At 41.7% G+C, this 20,915-nt stretch overlaps 1 protein-coding gene across 2 annotated transcripts in view; it reads left to right on the top strand.

The window, feature by feature from the left end:
• The window catches only part of mcm3ap (minichromosome maintenance complex component 3 associated protein), a 70,903-nt gene that overhangs the window by 10,262 nt on the left and 39,726 nt on the right, over positions 1–20,915 (top strand). For both annotated transcript variants that reach the window (XM_073046385.1, XM_073046384.1), the window contains exons 6-10: positions 1,475–1,614; positions 6,886–7,083; positions 9,350–9,618; positions 12,017–12,179; positions 13,750–13,910. In XM_073046385.1, the coding sequence (XP_072902486.1) occupies positions 1,475–1,614; positions 6,886–7,083; positions 9,350–9,618; positions 12,017–12,179; positions 13,750–13,910 (931 nt within the window). The remainder of the gene's footprint in view (positions 1–1,474; positions 1,615–6,885; positions 7,084–9,349; positions 9,619–12,016; positions 12,180–13,749; positions 13,911–20,915) is intronic.

Raw genomic sequence — 20,915 nt, 5'->3', positions numbered from 1 at the left:
AAGATGTGAACAGGGAATGGGAAGCTGGTGTACTTCTGCTTCAGCTTTCATTGTTTTATTTCCTTATTTCAGTCCCAGAGTAACGTACAAGGCCCACTGATCTTTCATTGCCTAATCAATAATCTTGCCTTCATTTTAAGGACTGAAGTAGGAATGTTTGTAAATAATGTAGCCCTCCATGTCTCTAAATGCAGCAAAGGCAACAAAGCTTTTTCTGTATTTGCACAGTTTCTCTTTTGCATATTGGTTGCTGGTCTGTCTCTGTGTGTAGTTTTTAACTGATTGTATTGTATTTCTTTGTTCTACTGTGAATGCCTGCAAGAAAATGAATCTCAAGGTACTATATGGAGACTTGTATGTGCTTTGATAATAAATTTACTTTGAAGACCTCAATGAAAGTCACACATGTGTTGGTAAGTGACGGGTAGCATTGATACCACACATACTAAGCAGTGGCTCTCACCAACAGGAGAGTGTATCCCCATCATCTCCCTTGGGTATTTAACCTCATTGCTATTGTGGAACGCCCCCACCACCAATGTCCAAGAGGTCACTAACAGAAATTTAACTTGGTCAGCAACATAAACTCTGGTTAAGAGTGCAGTTACTGTATCTTGATTATCTGCCCTCTCCACCAACTACAAAGCCCAAAGCAGTATTCTCTCTTCTTGACAGAATGAATCCACCTTCAGTGTTCAAAAAGCAGTTGTCCAGACAAGGCAGTCTGTGTAAGCACAAGAGACTGCAGTAAGATACAGCAAGGGTTGGAGTTGGGATCAGGCCTTTAGTCAGAGGAGGACAGAACGTTGGAGGGTTCAGGTAAGGTGGAAAGGGGAGGAGTAAGAGGAGGGCAAGGGTGTACCGGATGGAGTGAGCGACCAGGGATAGGTAGAGAGTGGTGGTCGTGCAGGATTTGGAACTGGGATAAGGTAGCTTGTATGACTGACACCACATCCACCATCTTAATTGTCTTCTCTTTCCTTTATTGACACACCATGGCTGCAATATATGGTGTTTGCAGATATGCAGCAACAAAACACTGTGACTTCTTCAGCTGTGTCTCCTAGTGTATACCTGCAATCTTTCATCCTGATTGAAAGACCAGGTTATCACCAGAACCTGTGAGTTCCTCTACGTTCCATTCCTCATTAACTTGCCTCACTGATCTGTTTTTTTTTGGCTGTCTCCAACAGCATTGCAGAAGTACATGGACCGCAGGAGCTCAAAAAGGCAGCTGGCTATTGACAGCTCAGAAGTAATTGGGGATAGGCAGTCTTTCCACATTCCAAAGAAAAACTTTAAAGAAAAATGGCTTTTTAATTGCATCAGATGTGGATCAAAGAATGTCAGTGTTGAAGGAAGATTTGTGTTGTCTTTTGGGGACTGCTGTCCTTTGAGTGAGGCATAAAACAAGATGGTTTGATTACCTGGACTTCCATACTCTATTGAGATGCATCACTACATTTCTCCACAGCCCGAGTGAAAAGAACTGAGCTGGAAAAAGCTAAAGCTGTGGTGGGGACCTGTATGGACATGTGCCCAGAGAAGGAGCGTTACATGAGGGAGACAAGATTCCAGCTCAGTCTTTTTGAGGTCATACCTGGCACTGACAAGGTCAGTATCAAACTTCCCAATTACCGTAGATTCCGGACTACAGAGCGCACCTGATTAAAAGCCGCTGGCTCTAATTTTAGAAATAAAATCAATTTTTTAATTGTAAAGGCCGCACCGGATTTTCGGCCGCAGGTGTCCCACGTTGTAATATGAGATATTTACACAGAAAGATATTACACGTGAGGATTTTTTTAACTTTTAATTAAATCCATATGGTAACAAAAACAAATACATATTGCAAATGCTTTTTTTCGAACCGTGCCCGTACGCGGCTACTTTTAAATATACGTTGCGTATACTTCTTTACTGAACAACATTCCAATATCTCCTAACGACTGGTAAAAAAATATATATATTGCAGCCTACCAGGAAAAGTTATTGATCACCTTTAACTTAAAAGCAGCGTTCGCTCAGATCCAAAGCCGCTCGCGTAATGCACTCCCCCCCTCCTTTCCGTTTATCGCAAACCGGCATTTTCCCACAAGACACCGCGAAACCGGGTGTGACGTCATAGCATCCCGCGATGTAGTACAGAAAACAAATATAGTTTAAACTAAGTAGGCAGCACAATGCTTCGAGTGTTTTCCATGTTGATGAGGGTGAGTACAAATGACTGATTTACAATAATTTAATTGTGAAAGTGCGCTTGATTTATCGTACAATTTCATTGGACCTCTGTGAACTACTCATCAATTTTATTGGTCTACTGTTATGAGGCAAAATGTTTACGAGGCGGCATGAAAAAAAACCATGCATTAGCCGCTTCGGATTATAGGCCGCAAAGTTCAAAGCTGTTCAAAATGTGGGAAAAAAGTAGCGGCTTAAAATCCGGAATCTACGGTAATTAGTCTGTGTACACATGGTTCATTTTGAAGTTTGTTCATTTGAATAATATTTGTTTCTTTTCTAAAAACACCAATTGGCTAATTTAAAAACTGTCTGGAAGTGAGCATCAATTCATCTCGTTTTTTAACAGGGTTTCAGAGTCACAAAACTCTTGTTAAAGTTTTCTTTTGTTACAGGCAATTTAAACTTCATGAAAGCAGATAGTGATACTTATTTTGTTGTCATCATAACTGATTGCCTTTCCAGAGGTTCATTTTGGATATTTTGGCCACTGAATTGATGAGATAATTTGCCATGTGATGTGCTGAGTGTTTTCAGGTTTTATTTTAGACTTTCAGCATCTGGCTTTTTGTTTGTTTCTGAACTGACCGTAAAATATTACACCATAAGAAGCGCACGCTGATTCATATAATCCAAGATATCAGTTGATAATGAGCTGATCATAATGTTAGTTTTGTAAAGTCAGTTCAGTGTTCATTTCAAATTGGGGTTCTTGTAGAAGTAGGCAGTTGGTACAACATCAAAGAGAAACATAATTAAATTTTATGACAGTTATGTGTAGCTATAGACCATAAGAGATGGAAGCAGAATTAGGCCATTTAGCCCATCGAAACTGTTCCACCATTCCATCTTGCTGATTTATTATTCCTCTCAACCCCAATCTCCTACCTTCTCCCATAACCTTTGCCTTTAATAATCAAGAACTTATCAATCTCCACTTTAAACATATTGAATGATTTAGCCTCATAGCTGCCTCTGGCAATGAATTCCACAGATTCACCACTCACTGAGTAAAGAAATTCCTCATCTGTTCTGATCTAAAGATGTCCTTGTATTCTGAGGCTTTGCCCTCTGTTCTTAGACTCTCCCACTATAGGAACCATCCTCTCCGTGTCCACTCTATCTAGGCCTTTCAATATTTGATAGATTTTAATGAGTTTCTCCCCCCCCCCCCCCCATACTTCTGAATTCCAGCGAGTACATACCCAAAGCCATCGTACACTCTGATAACCTAGCTCCCCAGTACTTGGGTAGAACTGGACCTGCAACTTATCTGGATAATTGGATGTTATTCCTACACTTTTTACATGTCATACGGTGCTATAACAAAATTTCCAACGAGCCCTGTGAGTTTAAAGGGAACAGGAAGTTCCAAGTGTTCCTGATCTCTGGACCCTAACATTGATTCTGGCTGTACTCCCAGCCTACAGTCTGGATCCATGACTATTATGCCAGATGCTGAACAACCAAGATTTATGAAAAATGAGATGCCCAGTATCAGTTTCACTGAGCGTGCGTAACATTAGGTATAATTGCTACTGCATGAAGAAATAACTTTCTCAACTAAAATTAAGTTTAGGCACCATATTGGCACAGCAGTCAAGTTTCCATACTAACAATCCAGTTTGAAAATCCCGCCTTGTCACTTAGATTCAGTTACTAATCTCTAATTTGGGAGACAAGAATCCTTAGACTCAGTAGCTACAGAAACACCCTTCTGGCTCCCCAATACTTTTCAGGAAAGGAATTCTGCTTGGTCTGATCAGCAAGTGTTTCCAGGTTGAAAAATATGGTAAACTCTTCAAACATCTTCACTAGTGATCCAGCAAGGCACTTAGTATTACTGTTAACTGCCACGTCTGAACTAGAGGGAGAATAAAATTGGCCAGATCATCCAGAATCATGCTAGGTGCTGTCAGCCATGCAGCATCCTCCTTGCAAACATCTGCAGGTCTGGTCCAAAGCTGGAAGAATTGTCCTACGGATTATTAAGTAACAGCCTGACATGGTACTCACAAAAATATACCTTAAAGGTAACGTGGTAGACACCATCTGTTTGATCTCTAAATACCAGCATCTGCAGTCCTTTGTGTCTGCAGCTCAAAATTGAGCTTCCACAAGGTTCTGTATTCAAACAGCACCACAATCCAATGGCCTGGAATATCACACACTTTACTAGTGATCAACCCTGTTCAAGAGCAGAGTCACAGAGAAATACAGCATAGAAATGGCCCTTTCATTCACCTTGTCCATGCAAATCCCATTTACCAGCACTTGCTCCATTACTTTTTATGTTTTGGTGAATCAAGTGATCATGTGATACGTAAATCTTGTGAGAATATCTACCTCCAACACTTACTTATGCAGTGTGTTCCAGATTCCAACCATTTTTGGGTAAAAACAAAAAATCTTCTTTAGGTCCCCTCTAAATTTCTTACCCCTTACCCAAAACTAATGTTCAGACGGTTCTGCCAGGATTACAGAAGGGAAACTGTGGTTCTGGAATATGGAACAACCACCAAACTGCCGGAGGAACTCGGTGGGTTGAGCAGCATCTGGGAATGTGGGGCAGTGTGATTGGTAAGGATTACAAAAGGGATTGTTAGGAGCAGCATCAGGTGTAGCTGGTAAAACTAATACAGAACTACATGTAAATACAGCATGCAATAAACAGACAAGCACACTCAACCTGTAGGTCAGGTCGAAGGTCTGCAGACTACCTGCATTTTCGTCATGAACACTGGAGGATAATTTAACATCTAACAGGATGTGATGCTATCTTCCTTGAGGATAGTGATGGCCAAAATGTGAGTGCTAGCATTAAATCGTGTTGGACCAGAAGTGGTGAATAGATTATCCATCTTGGTCCCACCATCACAGAAGTCACATTACAGTTCAGGGTGTTGGATCTTGGAATTCAATTCCGGCATCCTTTGTAAGAACTTTATATGTCTTTCCTGTGAGCATGAGGGTTTCCTCAGGGTGTTCTGAATTCCTCCCACAGTCTAAAGACCTACCAGTTAATAGATTAATTGGTTATTGTGAATTTTTCTGTGAGTAGGTTAGGGTTAAAATAGGTTACGGGGCATTACAGCTTGTGTGGGCCAGAAGGGCCTGCTCCATGCTGTATCTCTAAATAAATATAACATTTGGCCAAATTGATTTACTCCACATGATCTGAGAACACTGAATGCGGCAAAAACTTTGGGACCAGATAACATTCTGCCTGTAGGATCTGTGATCCATGCTGAAGAACCAGCTTGGCCTCTAGCTGCACCGTTCCAGTGCAGATTCTATATTGACAATGTTGGAAATAACCCAGGTTATGTCTTGTGTGGAGAAACTGAGGTTGTTCAGTTTGAAGTACAATACAACAATAAATCTTTAGAGTGCTAGTTCACAAAACGCAAAGGGGTTGCTTGCAGATATAAAGCAAGCTTAGGATGGCTGATGGAACTTTGGACTTGTCCTTTATTTCTGGGGATATTGAGCAAGCTGTGTCTATCCTCATTCGAGTTTAAGAACATAAGAGGTGACCCTATTAAAATATGTATGACCTTGAGAGATTGACAAGGTGAGTGCTGAAAGGTTATTCTCTGGTGTTGAGGTTGAAACAGGATGCATAGCTTCATCATAAAGAGTAGCATCATTTAAGAATGAGTGAGGAGGAAGTCCTACTGATGGTGCTGACTTTGGAATTATGTTCCCTGGAGAATTGGGGAGATGGTTAGTGAATGTATAAAGTGTGAGTGTTTACTTGAATTGCAGCTTGAGTCAAGGAGTAGGGGGAAGAGGGTGGGGAATTGTTAGTAGATAGATAGATAGATACTTTATTCATCCCCATGGGGAAATTCAACATATTTTTCCAATGTCCCTTACACTTATTGTAGCAAAACTAATTACATACAGTACTTAACTCAGTAAAAAATATGATATGCATCTAAAATCACCCTCTCAAAAAGCATTAATAATAGCTTTTAAAAAGTTCTTAAGTAGTTTACTTAAATACATTGAGTCCTAACCCCGGCACTTTAACATATCTTACTCCTGGCGGTTGAATTGTAAAGCCGAATGGCATTGGGGAGTATTGATCTCTTCATCCTGTCTGAGGAGCATTGCATCGATAGCAATCTGTCGCTGAAACTGCTTCTCTGTCTCTGGATGGTGCTATGTAGAGGATGTTCAGGGTTTTCTATAATTGACCATAATTTGCATAATAGTATGGGGGTAAAAGAGTGAGAAATTAACAACATTTGATTTCAGAATGGTGTAAAAGACTGAGGCTGATTAGCCTATTCACGTTTCCATTTTTTATGCTCCTATGTATTGGATTTTCCGTTGTTGTTAAGTCAGGCTTTTGTTTAAGCGGTCTAGTTAAAAAGATCCATGGGTTATGGTTTTATTTCTGAACTTTCAGTATCCCTTGTTAGTTATAGATCCAAAGGGTTGTACAATAATTAGTTTGCATCCCAGAATCACAGGATTAGCTGTTTTAGCACAGCAATAATCCAGGTTACACAGCAAATTTTACAATGTAATATTGAATTTGCCTGCTTCATGTTGTAAACTATCAGACTCCCAACACGACAAGTGTTCCTAAGGCTCGTTTATTTAGTGCTAATTGATACGTTTGTTGCCTCACAGGTTAACCATGAAGCTGCAGTCAAGGAGTATAGCAGGTCGTCAGCAGATCAGGAAGAACCTTTACCTCATGAACTTCGTCCTGCCTCTGTGTTGAAATTAACAATGGATTATTTAGTGACTCAGATCATGGATGAGGGTGAAGGCAATTACCGAGACTGGTATGACTTTGTGTGGAACCGAACTCGTGGAGTGAGAAAGGTGAGTTAATAATGCCCTGGAATTACCTTGAATATGTGTGGACTTTGTCATAAGTAAAACAGGAGGGAAACAGGCCTTTCAGCCTGACTCCTCCATGCTGACCAAGATGCCCATTTTCTCACGTTTGGCATTCCAGTTAGTAGTATGGCTATTAATATGACATTCCAGTTTTTGGTGTTGTATCATTGCTGTTCTAACACACACAAAATGCTGGAGGACCTTGACAGTTCCGGAATAAACAGCCGACGTTTCGGGCCGTGACCAAACATCTACAGGTGTCCCCCGTTTTTTGAACGTTCACTTTACAACAACTCGCTGTTACGAAAGACCTACATAAGTACCTGTTTTCGCTAACCAAAGAGGATTTTCGCTTTTACGAAAAAAGATGCCGATTTTACGTGTGCTGCCTTTATGGCAGTTATTTAGTTTATAATATTTTCGCTTAGTAATTCGTGTGTTAGCATTTTTTAGTTAAAGTTAGGATTGTTTAAGTAAATTCGTTGTCCGTAATATATCGCGGCATGCGATGATGTCACATCCGGTTTCGCCGCGTCTTGTGGGAAAATACCGGTTTGGGAAAGACGGAAAGGTAGGGGGCTCACATGTGCAAGTCCAGCGCAAGAAAAGTTGTCTTCTACGCATTAGAAATCACAGTGGAGCAACGCTGTAAGTTCATAGATAATCGATATGTTGAATTAAAATGTTAACGCTGATTCTGTTAAAAGTAACGACAGTCGATAAGGTTTATGTTTCCATTAGTTAAAGAGTTGCGGATAGTAGTGTTGAAGTGTATTTAAAGCAGTCAATGGCGTAAGTAGATTCTGACTGTATGCTGCACTTTAATGTAATGTTGTAGTTTTACCTTTGCAAGTATTTACGATGTAAGTGTGATATCTAGAAGGAAACAAATACTGTACCAACCTTGTATTGTTTTATCAACAGTTTTCACCATACGTTAATGTGGAAGAGTGAACAGTAAATGGTTAATCTTACTGTGACCCTGTTTTCATTAACGACGGTTTACCTCGGTGTTTAGTTCGGGTTCCGTTACACCCGAGCGAGAACACTACAATACGATTTATACGTGTCTATCCCGAGAAAGACTACAATGACCGTGAAGCCTTGTGTGGGCAGTTGTTTGAGCATGCATGTACGTGCGGACGTATGCGTGTACGTGCTGATTTTTATTTTCTCCAAATTGGTTTTGGCTTGCTGCCTTCCCGATTTTGATAAGTGAAACTACACTGTATCTACATTATTTCTACTTTATATAGGCTGTGTATTTATCATATCATTCCTGCTTTTACTTATATGTTAGTGTTATTTTAGGTTTTATGTGTTATTTGGTAGGTTATTTTTTTGGGTCTCGGAACGCTTAAAAAAATTTCCCATACAAATTAATGGTAATTGTTTCTTCGCTTTACGACATTTTGGTTTACAAACGATTTCATAGGAATGCTCTACCTTCGGATTGCGGGGGAAACCTGTAAAGGGTTTTTAGCAGGTCTCACCAAACTCCTGTCAAAGAGGAGACTTAAACTCCAGAGGAGACATACCATAGCCCTCAGCTAGCTTCACCTACCACCTGTCAGCTTGTACTCCTTCCCTGCTCCTCCCTTATTCACCCTTCCTATCCAGTGCTAATGAAGGGTGTCGGCCAAAAGCTTCGACATGCATTTTGTGTGTGTTACTCTAGATTTCCAGCATATGCAGAATCTCTTGTCTTTATCATAGCTGTGTCCAAACTTTAACAAACTTGTGTCCAAGAGTAACCCCACGGGAGAGTTTATTTTAAATTACCAAACATAATGGAAGATTAGAGAGACAAAGCTCTACTTGGAAAGTCTTTTTTTATAGTCTGACAGCATGGTATCCTTGATGTGACTAGGACTTTAGTACAGTAATTTATCGGCAGCTAAGAGAAAAGGCACATTTAGTGTCAGACTTGTACAGCACAGGAATAGGCCCTTCAGTTCGGCTCATTCATACCCACCAGGATATTTATCTAGTTATTCCTTTCTGCTTGCATTTGGTCCATATCACTCTAAGCATTTCTTATCTAAGTACCTATCCAAACTGGTGTGTTGTAATTGTTCCTGCTTCTACCACTTCCCTCGGAAAACTGAACTACAAGATCACCTTCAAATCTTTACTCTCTAATCTTAAACCTGTGCCCTTTAGTTTAACCCTTCCTATCCTGCATACCTTTATTCATTTGTAAAGTTTGATGTGCCTTTCTATTGATGCAGTTTTTTTTTCCTGACAGGATATTACACAACAGCACCTATGTGATAAGATGACAGTGGCACTAATTGAGAAGTGCACACGATTCCACATCCACTGTAGTCATCATCTCTGCGAGGAGCCAATGTCCTCCTATGATGCAAAGATCAATGATGAAAACCTGACCAAGTGTTTGCAAAGCCTGAAAGAAATGTACCAGGATTTATCCACCAAGGAAACCTACTGTGAGAATGAGGCAGAATTCCGGGGCTACCACGTTCTGCTTAATCTCAATGAGGGAGATATTCTCCGGTGAGCAGGAGATGTTTATTTTCAGTGTGCTTGCTGCATAGTGGAATGATAGCATCATGTGGTACAGTTATGGCATTGGCCCATCAGGTAAGTAATTCACTCAGTCCCAATCCTCAGCTCCTTCCCTTAAGCTATGCACATTAGTTTCTCTTGTCTCTATCTAAATCCGCTTCAAAAGCTTTTAGTACACTTGTTTTCAGAACCCTGAAAGGATTAAACTCCAGATTATGGCCTATGTTTTTCCTTGTTTTGCTTTGTGCCTCCACCAGAGGGGACTTCTCTCTGTGCAGAGTAAGAATGGCAACAAAATAGTATGATTAAAGGTTTTAATGAGTAATGTTAGTATCAGTGCACAATGTGCAACTTAGTGTGGGAATGACAAACTAGGCCCACTGAGACAAAAATGTGCGCACTTGAAAGCAGGCGCTAAAAAGAGAGAACCCTTCGCGTGTAGAAGGCCCCATGGATTCACTGCGCTAAAAAGAGAGAACCCTCCGTGCGTAGAAGGCCCGATGGATTCACCGTGCTATCAAACGGCCACATGCGCATTTGCCATATTCTCACGATTGATCTGTTACGGTACATTCTCTGACTTTTGTGAACTCTTGTGTCTCCTTTCAACTTTATTTTTTCCTGAACAAAGCAGAGCTCTAGTCCCACTTTACAGCTGAAGTTCCTCAATTCCTTGAGCTATTCCAGTAAATATTTTCTGCACCATCTTTCTCTCTGTGATCTTCATATCCTTTCTGAATTGCGATGACCAGAATTGGCTGCATTTGTGGCCTTCAGTCAGTCCATACTTGTCCCCATGATTGCTCATTCCACCTCAGATTATTGCTTCTAATTTCCCACCACTGAAATGAGACTGGTCTGCAATTAATGAGCTTATCACTGCATTTTTTTTGTTTGAGCGAGAAATTAACATTTTCACAGAGATGTCTAAGTGTTGGAAATAGCTTTAAATACCTGTTGTAAACTAAAGATTCTGTGGATGCTGGAAATCAAAAAGTCTTTATGAAGGATCTCAGCTGAAATTGTCAGCTCCTTAGGTACTGTCTGACTTGCTGAGTCTCTCCAGCATTTTGTATGTTACGCTTTAAATACCGGTACTCTGTAGGGTGACATGAATTGTACACAGTTCTGGTAACCCTATTCTACAGGTGTCCCCCTGGTTTACGAATGTTCGCTTTATCCCATTTCGGGTTTTACAAAAGACCTACATTAGTAACCTGTTTTTGCATTACAACGAGGATTTTCGCTTTTATGAAAATTTTTCCCAAATAAATTAATGGCTCTTCGCTTTACGCCATTTCGGCTTAAGAAAGGTTTCATAGGAACGCTCTACCTTTGTAAAGGTGGGGGGGGGGGGGGGGACACCTGTACTCACCACATGTTGCTGGATCTGCAGAGTATTTATAGTCTTTCCTGCCTTGAAGCATTTGCAGTTTCCTTGTCTTTGTGTACCAAAGATGAGTAACAGAAGAATGGATGAAGATTTCAATAAAATGAGTTAGGATGAGTACAGAATTTAGCACTGTTGCAGAGATAGATTGGCTGTCTTGGTAACAGAGCTGGTTATTTGTTTTGGTTGTCAAATACAACAAATAACAATTTGATTATCTGCACAGCAACATGCAGAGATCTGTATACGGTATATGAAGCACTTGGTGTCTTACCCTGCATCCTTTCAAACATCATGCTGTAAAATTTACCAAAATGAAAATTTGATTTATTATCAGTCACTTAGATGATGTGGTTTGTTGTGTTGTGGCAGCAATACAATTCAAAGATATCAAATTATTCTGAATTTGTAAGTGAATAATGCAAAACAATAAGGAATAATGAGGTATTGTTCTGGGTTCATGGACTGTTCAGAAAACTAATGGTGGAGGGGAAGAAGCTATATCTGATTGGTTGAGTATGGGTCTTCAGGCTGCTGCTGCTTGATCGTAGTAATGAGAAGGGGGCATTTCCCAGATCCTTAGTGATAGATGCCATCTTCTGGAGGCACCACCTCTTGAAAATGTCATCGGTGGTGGGGAGGGTTGTGCTTGTGATGGAGCTGGTTGTGACTACAAACCTCTGCAGCCTTTTGCAATCCTGTGCATTGGAGTCTTCGTACCAAGCTGTGATGCAACCTGTCAGAACGTCCTCCACCGTACCTCAAATAGGATGTTTGAGGAGTCTTTGGTGATGCACTGAATCTCATCAAACTCCTAACAAGGGATTTAAAGGGAGATCCTTCATTTAACAGCAGGTTCTTCAAAAAAAAGGAGCAAATCCCATTGTAAAATAGATACTCATTTTCCTTCTGGGCTTTATTGACTTGCTAAACAGGCAAACTGCCTTAAGCGACAGAGATCTGCTCCTCATCTGGCTTGTTTGTTCTTTACTCTAGGGAAATCCAGCAGTTCCGTCCGGTCATCCGCAACTCTCCAGAGGTGAAGTTGGCAGTGCAGGCATTTGCAGCTCTGAACAGCAACAACTATGTGAGGTTTTTCAAACTGGTCAGGGCAGCTTCCTACCTGAATGCCTGCATACTGCATCGCTACTTCAAACAGGTATGGCCTATCACCTAGTAAGCAGTTCACCATCTATATCAAGTGTAATGTACTCAGTCATGGAAAAAAAATAAAGTTGGTCCCTGAGATAAGACCCTAAACTGAGTGAAGGCGGATTGCAATGGTGGAAACAGAGGACCTGGTGGAAGTAGATTGGGAGCAGCTGCTCGGGGGTTGGGGGGCGGGTGGAGGACACCTGCCTAAGTGGGAGGTATTTAAAAGTGAAATAGAATTAAGTCTGTGCTCTGTAAGGGTATGTATCGAAGATGGTAAGTTTAGTTAACCTTAGTTAACAAAGAATATTGAAGGTTTGATTAGGGAAAGAAGGGAGCACATTCCAGGTAAAGTGTTGTAATGTTCCTAACAACCCAAAGCATATTTCAGGTGAAGTGTTGTAATGTTCTTGACGACCCAAATCAAGTTTAATTTTCTGCTTTGCTGCAGTGTCAGGTAAGATCCTAACTCTGAATTTGGGCTGCCTGCTTATTTCCTTTATCTTTCATGCTCCCTCATTTCTATGTGATCGATGTTAATTGTGGCTGCCAATGGTATAAAACAATTCCACACACAGTTTAAGCATAGTTTGCTAAAAGACGAGGCTCAGAAGGATTGATCAGTTGCAAGACCAAGGTTGATAGATTTAAGGTGTTAAAGATTTTCGAATAAATGCGGGTTAGAGACATGCAGGAAGAAACTGGCTCTGTGGCCCACCATATTCGTACCAGCTGTTAGATACCCATGTTGTGAGATTCAACCCATGAGTTTCCATACCTTTCTTTAGCCAGAGGGTGGTGACTTTCTGGAATTTGTTGCCACAGCCAGCTGTGGAGGCCAGGTCATCGGGTATATTTAAGACATAGGTTCTCAATTATGTGAAGAAGGCAGAAGAATTGGGTTGAGAGGATTATGGATCAGTCATGATTAAATACAGAGCAGATTTGATGGGCCTAATGACCTAATTCTACTCCTATTTCTTATGGTCTTGTACCCTGGTGTTTCAAATGGTTAGCTAAATGAATATGTGAGAGAATGCCTGCCTCATTCACCCTTTTGGGCATTGCAGTACAGATTTCAGCCATGAAAATATCTCTAAACCTTCAACCGCTGACATTAAACGTAGATTATGGATACCTTTCTGAGCAAAGTTTCTTCCTAGTCGCATTCAATGACCCTCATAATTTTGTATTTCCTACCCCTCCCTCCTCAGCCTCCTCCTCTAAGGGATCCAAACACAGCCTCTCTAATTTCTGATAATTAAAATCACTCCATACTAGGCAACATCCTGGTGAATTTCTTCTGCACCCTCTTCAGTTTGTTGAATTAAACTATGGATTGATCTTGCTCTGATAACAGGATAGACATGAGAAACTATTCTGTATCTCTGTTCCTTCATCAGTCTGCTGCAGTAAGGAGCAAGAGATGATACTGCGGACGGGGCAAGTGTCACTTCTCAGTAAAGCACCAGGATTGTCATCTGTGATTTCCTGCTGCATGTTACTGAATGCTGAGGTCACATATGTGAGAGTTCCTCAGGCATTCATGCACAGCGTGTGACTCTGTTTTATTGCAGGTTCGTCGTGAGGCTCTCAAGACTTTGAATTTTGCTCTGACAGTGAGCTCTCAGCGCGCCACCATGTTTCCGATGGATACCCTGGTTCGAATGCTGCTGTTTAAAGACTATGGCGAGGCGGCAGAATTTGCCAGGGTCTATGGGCTGAGTGTAAGTGATGGGTAAGTTTCAGAAAAAACTGGGGCATTTCAGCTGTCCTTATTTCCGGTTTCCAACCAACTGCATTTCAGCAATGTTATCGACAACAGCGGAATATGCAGCAGCTACCCATTGGTTTCCCATGATCTAAATGTTTTTTTGTGTGTTGGCTGCTGATCCTTGAATCATTTTGGGGAAGTTAAACGGTGATTGCATTTAAATGCTGAAATAGTGATTCATCCTACATCATCTTTTGGCCTATCACATCAATTCCTTTCATTAGAACATAGTAGAAGTCCTTTGAGCCATGATTTCCTGCTGACTTTTTAACTTACTCTGAGATCAATCTAATCCTTCCCTCCTTCATAACCCTCCATTTCTCTTATTATCCATGTGCCTATCAAAGACTTTCTTCAATGTCCCTAATGTATCTGCCTCTAGTACCATTCCTGGCAGGGTGTTCCATGCACCGACCATTTTTTTGTGTAAAGATCTTGCCTCCCCATACTCCCCATATTTCCTCTATCACTTTAAAACAGTGTAACTGATGATCATTATCTTTCTATGACTCTTAAGTTATACCACCACCCTGGCACAGCATTCCATGCATCTATCACTGTATTTATAAAAAAAAATTACCTCTGACTTCCCATTATATTTTTCTCCAAAAGTCTAAAATTATGCACTCTAGTATTAGCCATTTCTGCCCCGGGTCACTGGCTATGCACTCTATCTATGCCTCTTATCATCTTATACACCTCAGGTCACCTCTCGTCCACCTTCACTCCGATGAAAAAGCTCTAGCTCACTCAACCTATCTTCATAAGACGTGATCTCTAATCCAGGTGCATTCTGGTAGAACTCCTGTGCACCCTCTGTAAAGCTTCCACACCCTGGTAACCAAAACTGAACATCATATTCAAAGTGTGGTTTAACCAGGATTTTATAGAGCTGCAGCATTATCTGGCTGCTCTTGAACTCAATCCCCCGAATAATGAAGGCCAAAGTATCATACACCTTAACGAGTCTACCAATTTGCATAACAACTTTGAGGGATCTGTATACGGTATGTGGCCACCGAGCTCCTTCTACTCCTCCACAGTGCGAAGAATCCTGCCATAAATCCTATATTTTGCCTGTAAATTCAACTTTACAAAATGAATTACTTCACACTTTTATAGGTTGAACTCCATTTGCCATGTCTCAGCCCAGCTCTTCATCCTGTTAATGTACCGCTGCAGCTTACATCAACCTTATACAACAGGGGTTCCCAAGCTTTCTTTATGCCAGGGACAATACCATTAAGCAACGGCTCCATGGACCCAGGTTGGGAACTCCGCTCTACACTATCCACAACTCCACCAACTTTTGTGTCATCTTACTAACCCATCCTTACACTTCCTCATCCAAATCATTTTATGAAAATCACAAAAAGCATGGGCCCCAGAACAGATCCCTGCTGAAAATCATTGGTCACCACTCCAGGCAAAATACAGTACTGTATATCTACTGTCACTCTCTGCCTAATATGAGCTAGACAATTAGGCATCCGCATAGCCAGATTTCCCTGGATCCCATGGTTCCAGACTTTCTGAATGAGCTTACTATGGGGAACCTTATCAGATGCCTGACTAAAATCCATATCTACTGTTCTACTTTCATCAATCTGCTTTGTCACATCCTCAAAGAATTCAGTCAGAGTCAAGAGGCATGACTGCCTCTCACAAGGCTGTCTTGGCTCATTACAATGGAAGGTTCAGCAGCGCCTTTTCCTTGCCATTATTTACACTTCTGCTGTGCTCAGTACTGGAAAGCTTAACTCTTAATCCAGTTTCCATCTTGAAGTCTTCAAGTGGTCTTATTTTAACTTGGATACTTTGCTTTTGGATATTCGGGCCAAACCAATATTACTTGTTTCACATGAGCCTCTGCAACCTTTTCAGCTTCTGACCACCATCTGGGTTCTCTTGAATTCCACGTTCAGTTCATTTCTTTAATGGTTCATATTTCAGGTCACACCACAGGTAACTTTATTTCTCTGTGTCTGCCTGATAGCAGGTCACTTTTCAGTTGGCCTTGTTCCTGATTAAATTCTGGTGCCATACTGGTAACACTTTCTTGCACCTTCTCCAGGGCTGAACATTCAGTTTCCTATGTATGGTGTCATTAGGACCCCCTTTAACTTCAACGTCATGTCTCTGCTTTACAATGCTTACACAGTAATAAATCCTTGTATGTTGTTTGCTTATTCATACTTCAGTGTGTTAACTTGTGTCACAATTTATAGTGATCTATACCCTTGGGAACCCGTGTTCTCCTCTTTCATTTAGCCCCAAGAATTGTATTATCTTGCACTTGAGGGCATTGAAATCTATCTGTCATTTAATTTCTGAATGTTTATTGCTATTGTGTATATTGTGGCAGTTGTCTCTGCTGGGAATTTCACCGTCCTTTTAAAGACAATTACCATAATTTGAAATATTTCCAACAAGCCCACATCTTTGATGTTGTAAATGAGCAAAATGACCCCAAGTGCTGTTATAGAAAATGCTGCTCATCTGACATGCTCTGGACCTTTTATTGTACAATCAGATTTTTTTTTAAATTACTCTGCAAAACACTTTTAATTCATTTAAGAAGTCAACAGCAACAATTTTAGTGAATCCAGTAAGTTTAAACTGAGCAGTAGTACTGAGACCCCAGCGAGTGGTCATGCAGCGAGGGAACTGGGGCCCTGCCAACTGTTTGGTGGGTTGGACGAGTGTGCAGGAAGTGTAGACCAATGAGTAAAAGGGCAGTGAGGTCAGCATGGCCCCTATGAAAGGGAAAAGATCAGGGGAACCAGTATCTGGGTAAGTGCTGAATTATTGGGACTTAACAAATGGCTGGATGCCAGGTTATCTGAGTTTTCTTCTGTCTAGTGACATATTATTACTCAGCACCTAGCTTTACAACCCTGACCTTTTTAGTCATCTGTAGCATTTGTAATAGGAATCAAGACATTCCTATTCTGAATCTTGTTTACTCTGGATTATCAATGCAGGAACCTGAGAGAAACATAGAAAACCTACAGCACAATACAGGCCCTTCAGCCCACAAAGCTGTGCCAAACACGTCCTTACCTTAGAAATTACCTAGGGTTACCCATAGCCCTCTATTTTTCTGAGCTCCATGTATCTGTCCAGGAGTTTCTTAAGAGACCCTATCATATCCGCCTCAACCACCGTTGCTGGCAGCCCATTCCACGCACTCACCACTCTCTGCGTAAAAAGAAAAAAAACTTACCCCTGACATCTCCTCTGTACCTACTTCCAAGCACCTTAAAACTGTGCCCTCTTGTGCTAGCCATTTCAGCCCTGGGAAAGAGCCTCTGACTATCCACATGATCAATGCCTCTCATCATCTTATACACCTCTCTCAGGTCACCTCTCATTCTCCATCACTCCAAGGAAAAAAGGCTGAATTCACTCAACCTATTCTCATAAGGCATGCTCCCCAATCCAGGCAGCATCCTTGTAAATCTCCTCTGCACCCTTTCTATCATTTTCACATCCTTCCTATAGTGAGGCGACCAGAACTGAGCCCAGAACTCCAAGTGGGGTCTGACCAGGTTCCTATGTAACTGTAACATTACCTCTCAGCTCCTAACCTCAATCCCACGATTGATGAAGGCCAATGCACCATATGCTTTCTTAACCACAGAGTCATCTTGCACAGCAGCTTTGAGTGTCTATGGGCTTGGACCCCACGATCCCTCTGATCCTCCTCATTGCCAAGTGTCTTAGCATTAATACTATGTTCTGTCATCATATATGACCTACTAAAGTAACCACCTCACACTTACCTGGGTTGAACTCCATCTGCAGCTTCTCAACCCAGTTTTGCATCCTATCAATGTCCCTCTGCAACCTCTGACAACCCTCCGCACTATCCACAACACCTCCAACCTTTGTGTCATCAGCAAACTTACTAATCCATCCCTCCACTTCCTCATCCAGGCCATTTATAAAAATCACGAAGAGTAAGGGTCCCAGAACAGATCCCTGAGGCACTCTACTGGTCACTGACATCCATGCAGAAGATGACCCATCTACAACCACTCTTTGCCTTCTGTTGGCAAGCCCGTTCCGGATCCACAAAGCAATGTCCCCTTGGATCCCATGCCTCCTTACTTTCTCAATAAGCCTTGCATGGGGTACCTTGTCAAATGCCTTGCTGAAATCCAGATACACTACAATTACTACTCTACCTTCATCAATGTGTCTAGTCACATCCTCAATCAATCAAGCTCGTAAGGCATGATCTACCTTTCACAAAGCCATGCTGACTATTCGTAATCATATTATGCCTTTCCAAATGTTCATAAATCCTGCCTCTCAGGATCTTCTCCATCAACTTACCAACCACTGAAGTAAGACTCACTGGTCTATAATTTCCTGGGATATTTCTACTCCCTTTCTTAAATAAAGGAACAACATCCACAACCCTCCAATCCTCCAGAACCTATCTCATCCCCATTGATGATGCAAAGATCATAGCCAGAGGCTCAGCAATCTCCTCCCTCGCCTCCCACAGTAGCCTGAGGGTACATCTCATCTGGTCCTGGTGATTTATCCAACTTGATGCTTTCCAAAAGCTCCAACACATCCTCTTTCTTAATATCTACATGTTCAAGCTTTTCATTCAGCTGTAAGTCATCCCTTCCATTGCCAAGATCCTTTACCGTAGTGAGTACAGAAACAAAGTACTCAAGTACCTCTGCTATCTCCTCTGGTTCTATACACACTTTTCCACTGTCACACTTGATAGGTCCTATTCTCTCATGTCATCCCCTGCTCTTCACATACTTGTAGAATGCCTTGGGGTTTTTCTTAATCCTGTTCACCAAGGCCTTCTCATTGCCCCTTCTGGCTCCCTTCATTTCTTTCTTAAGCTCCTTCCTGCTGGCCTTGTAATCTTCTAGATCTCTATCCTTACCTAGTTTTTTTTTACCTTTCGTAAGCTCTTATTTTTCTTCTTGACTAGATTTACAACAACCTTTGTACACCACGGTTCCTGTACCCTACCATCCTTTCCCTGTCTCATTGGAATGTACCTATGCAGAACTCCACGCAAATATCCCCTGAACATTTGCCACATTTCTTCCATACATTTCCCTGAGAAAATCTGTTCCCAATTTATGCTTAAAGTTCTTGCCTGATAGCCTCATAATTCCCCTTACTCCAATTAAATGCTTTCCTAACTTGTCTGTTCCTATCCCTCCAATGCTATGGTAAAGGAGATAGAATTGTGATCACTATCTCCAAAATGCTCTCCCACTGAGAGATCTGTCACCTGACCAGGTTCATTTCCCAATACCAGATCAAGTACAGCCTTTCCTCTTGTGGGCTTATCTACATATTGTGTCAAGAAACCTTCTTGAACACACCTAACAAACTCCACTCTATCTAAACCCCTCACTCTAGGGACATGCCAATCAATATTTGGGAAATTAAAATCTCCCACCACAACAACCCTGTTATTATTACACCTTTCCAGAATCTGTCTCCCTATCTGCTCCTCAATGTCCCTATTACTACTGGGTGGTCTATAAAAAACAGCCAGAAGAGTTAGTGACCCCTTCCTGATCCTAACTTCCACCCTCAGAGACTCTAGACAATTCCTCCATATCTTCCTCCTTTTCTGCAGCCACGACACTATCTCTGATCAGCAGTACCACCCTCCCACCTCTTTTGCCTCCCTCCCTGTCCTTTCTGAAATATTTAAACCTGGCACTTAAAGTAACCATTCCTGCCCCTGAGCCATCCAAGTCTCTGTAATGGCCACAACATCATGGTTCCAAGTACTGATCCACGCTCTAAGCTCATCCGCTTTGTTCATAATACTCCTTACATTAAAATAGAGACATCTCAAACCGTCAGTCTGAGCACGTCCCTTCTCTATTATCTGCCTATCCTCCTTCTCGCACTGTCCCCAAGCTTTCTCTATTTGTGGGCCAACCGCCTCTTCCTCCATCTCTTCAGTTTGGTTCCCACCCCCCAGCAATCCTAGTTTAAACTCTGCCTATTAGCGTTAGCAAACCTCCCTGCCAGGATATTGGTCCCCCGGGATTCAAGTGTAACCCATCCTTTTTTGTATGGGTCACACCTGCCCCAAAAGCAGTCCCAATGATCAAGAAATCTGAATCCCTGCCCCCTGCTCCAATCCCTCAGCCATGTATGTATCCTCCACCTCACTCTATTCCTATTCTCACTGTCACGTGGCACATGCAGTAATCCTGAGATGACTACCTTTGTGGTCCTGCTTCTCAATTTCCTTTCTAACATTAACCAATGCCACAAATTATTTTGGAATCCATGCTCAACATTCTTTATATAAAATTGCTGTGTTCTGCATTGCACCCTCAACTCCTCCATCCTTCCAGTCAGTATTTTAAGAAAATTTGTCTTCTGTTCTTTTGCTGGGTTCAATCTGCCTTTTAATGTATAGGAATCATGTTTGCTCTCAACCAGTCTCCTGACACAATGAGCTTTACAAATTGAAGTTTTAATATACAGTACATGGATTATTACCTCAGCTGTTTTTTCACTTTGGCATCAGAATCATATTTATTATCACTGTCATATGTATTGAAATTTGTGTTTTGCAGCAGTATAGTGTGTGTGGCCTCCATCGGCTGTGGTTGACCATGCACCTCTGGTAGTCACTGGGAGTGGCTTCTCAGGGAGCAAACCAGGGCAGAGTTGATATGGCGATCCGTCTGTTGCCCATGCAGTGGGACCCCCCCTCTATGCTGATGATAGGTCCAAAGAAATGACAAAAGTCGATACAGTTTGGTGTCAGCAGCATCGCAGGAGTTGTCGTGCCAGTTCTGGATACAGCAGTCAGCCACCTTCGGGACTCCAACTCCAGATTTTTCCTCAGTTTACTCCCAAAGCCTTTCCTGTGAGTGGGTATAGCCGTGGAGTTTTCCCTCTCCTAGATGAGCTACCATCCATGGTTAACGAGCCCCATCTGCCCAGAGCAAC

The sequence above is a fragment of the Hemitrygon akajei genome, chromosome 5 (assembly GCF_048418815.1).
Source record: "Hemitrygon akajei chromosome 5, sHemAka1.3, whole genome shotgun sequence".
Taxonomy (NCBI): Eukaryota; Metazoa; Chordata; class Chondrichthyes; order Myliobatiformes; family Dasyatidae; genus Hemitrygon; species Hemitrygon akajei.
This window is presented reverse-complemented; position numbering and strand designations above follow the sequence as displayed.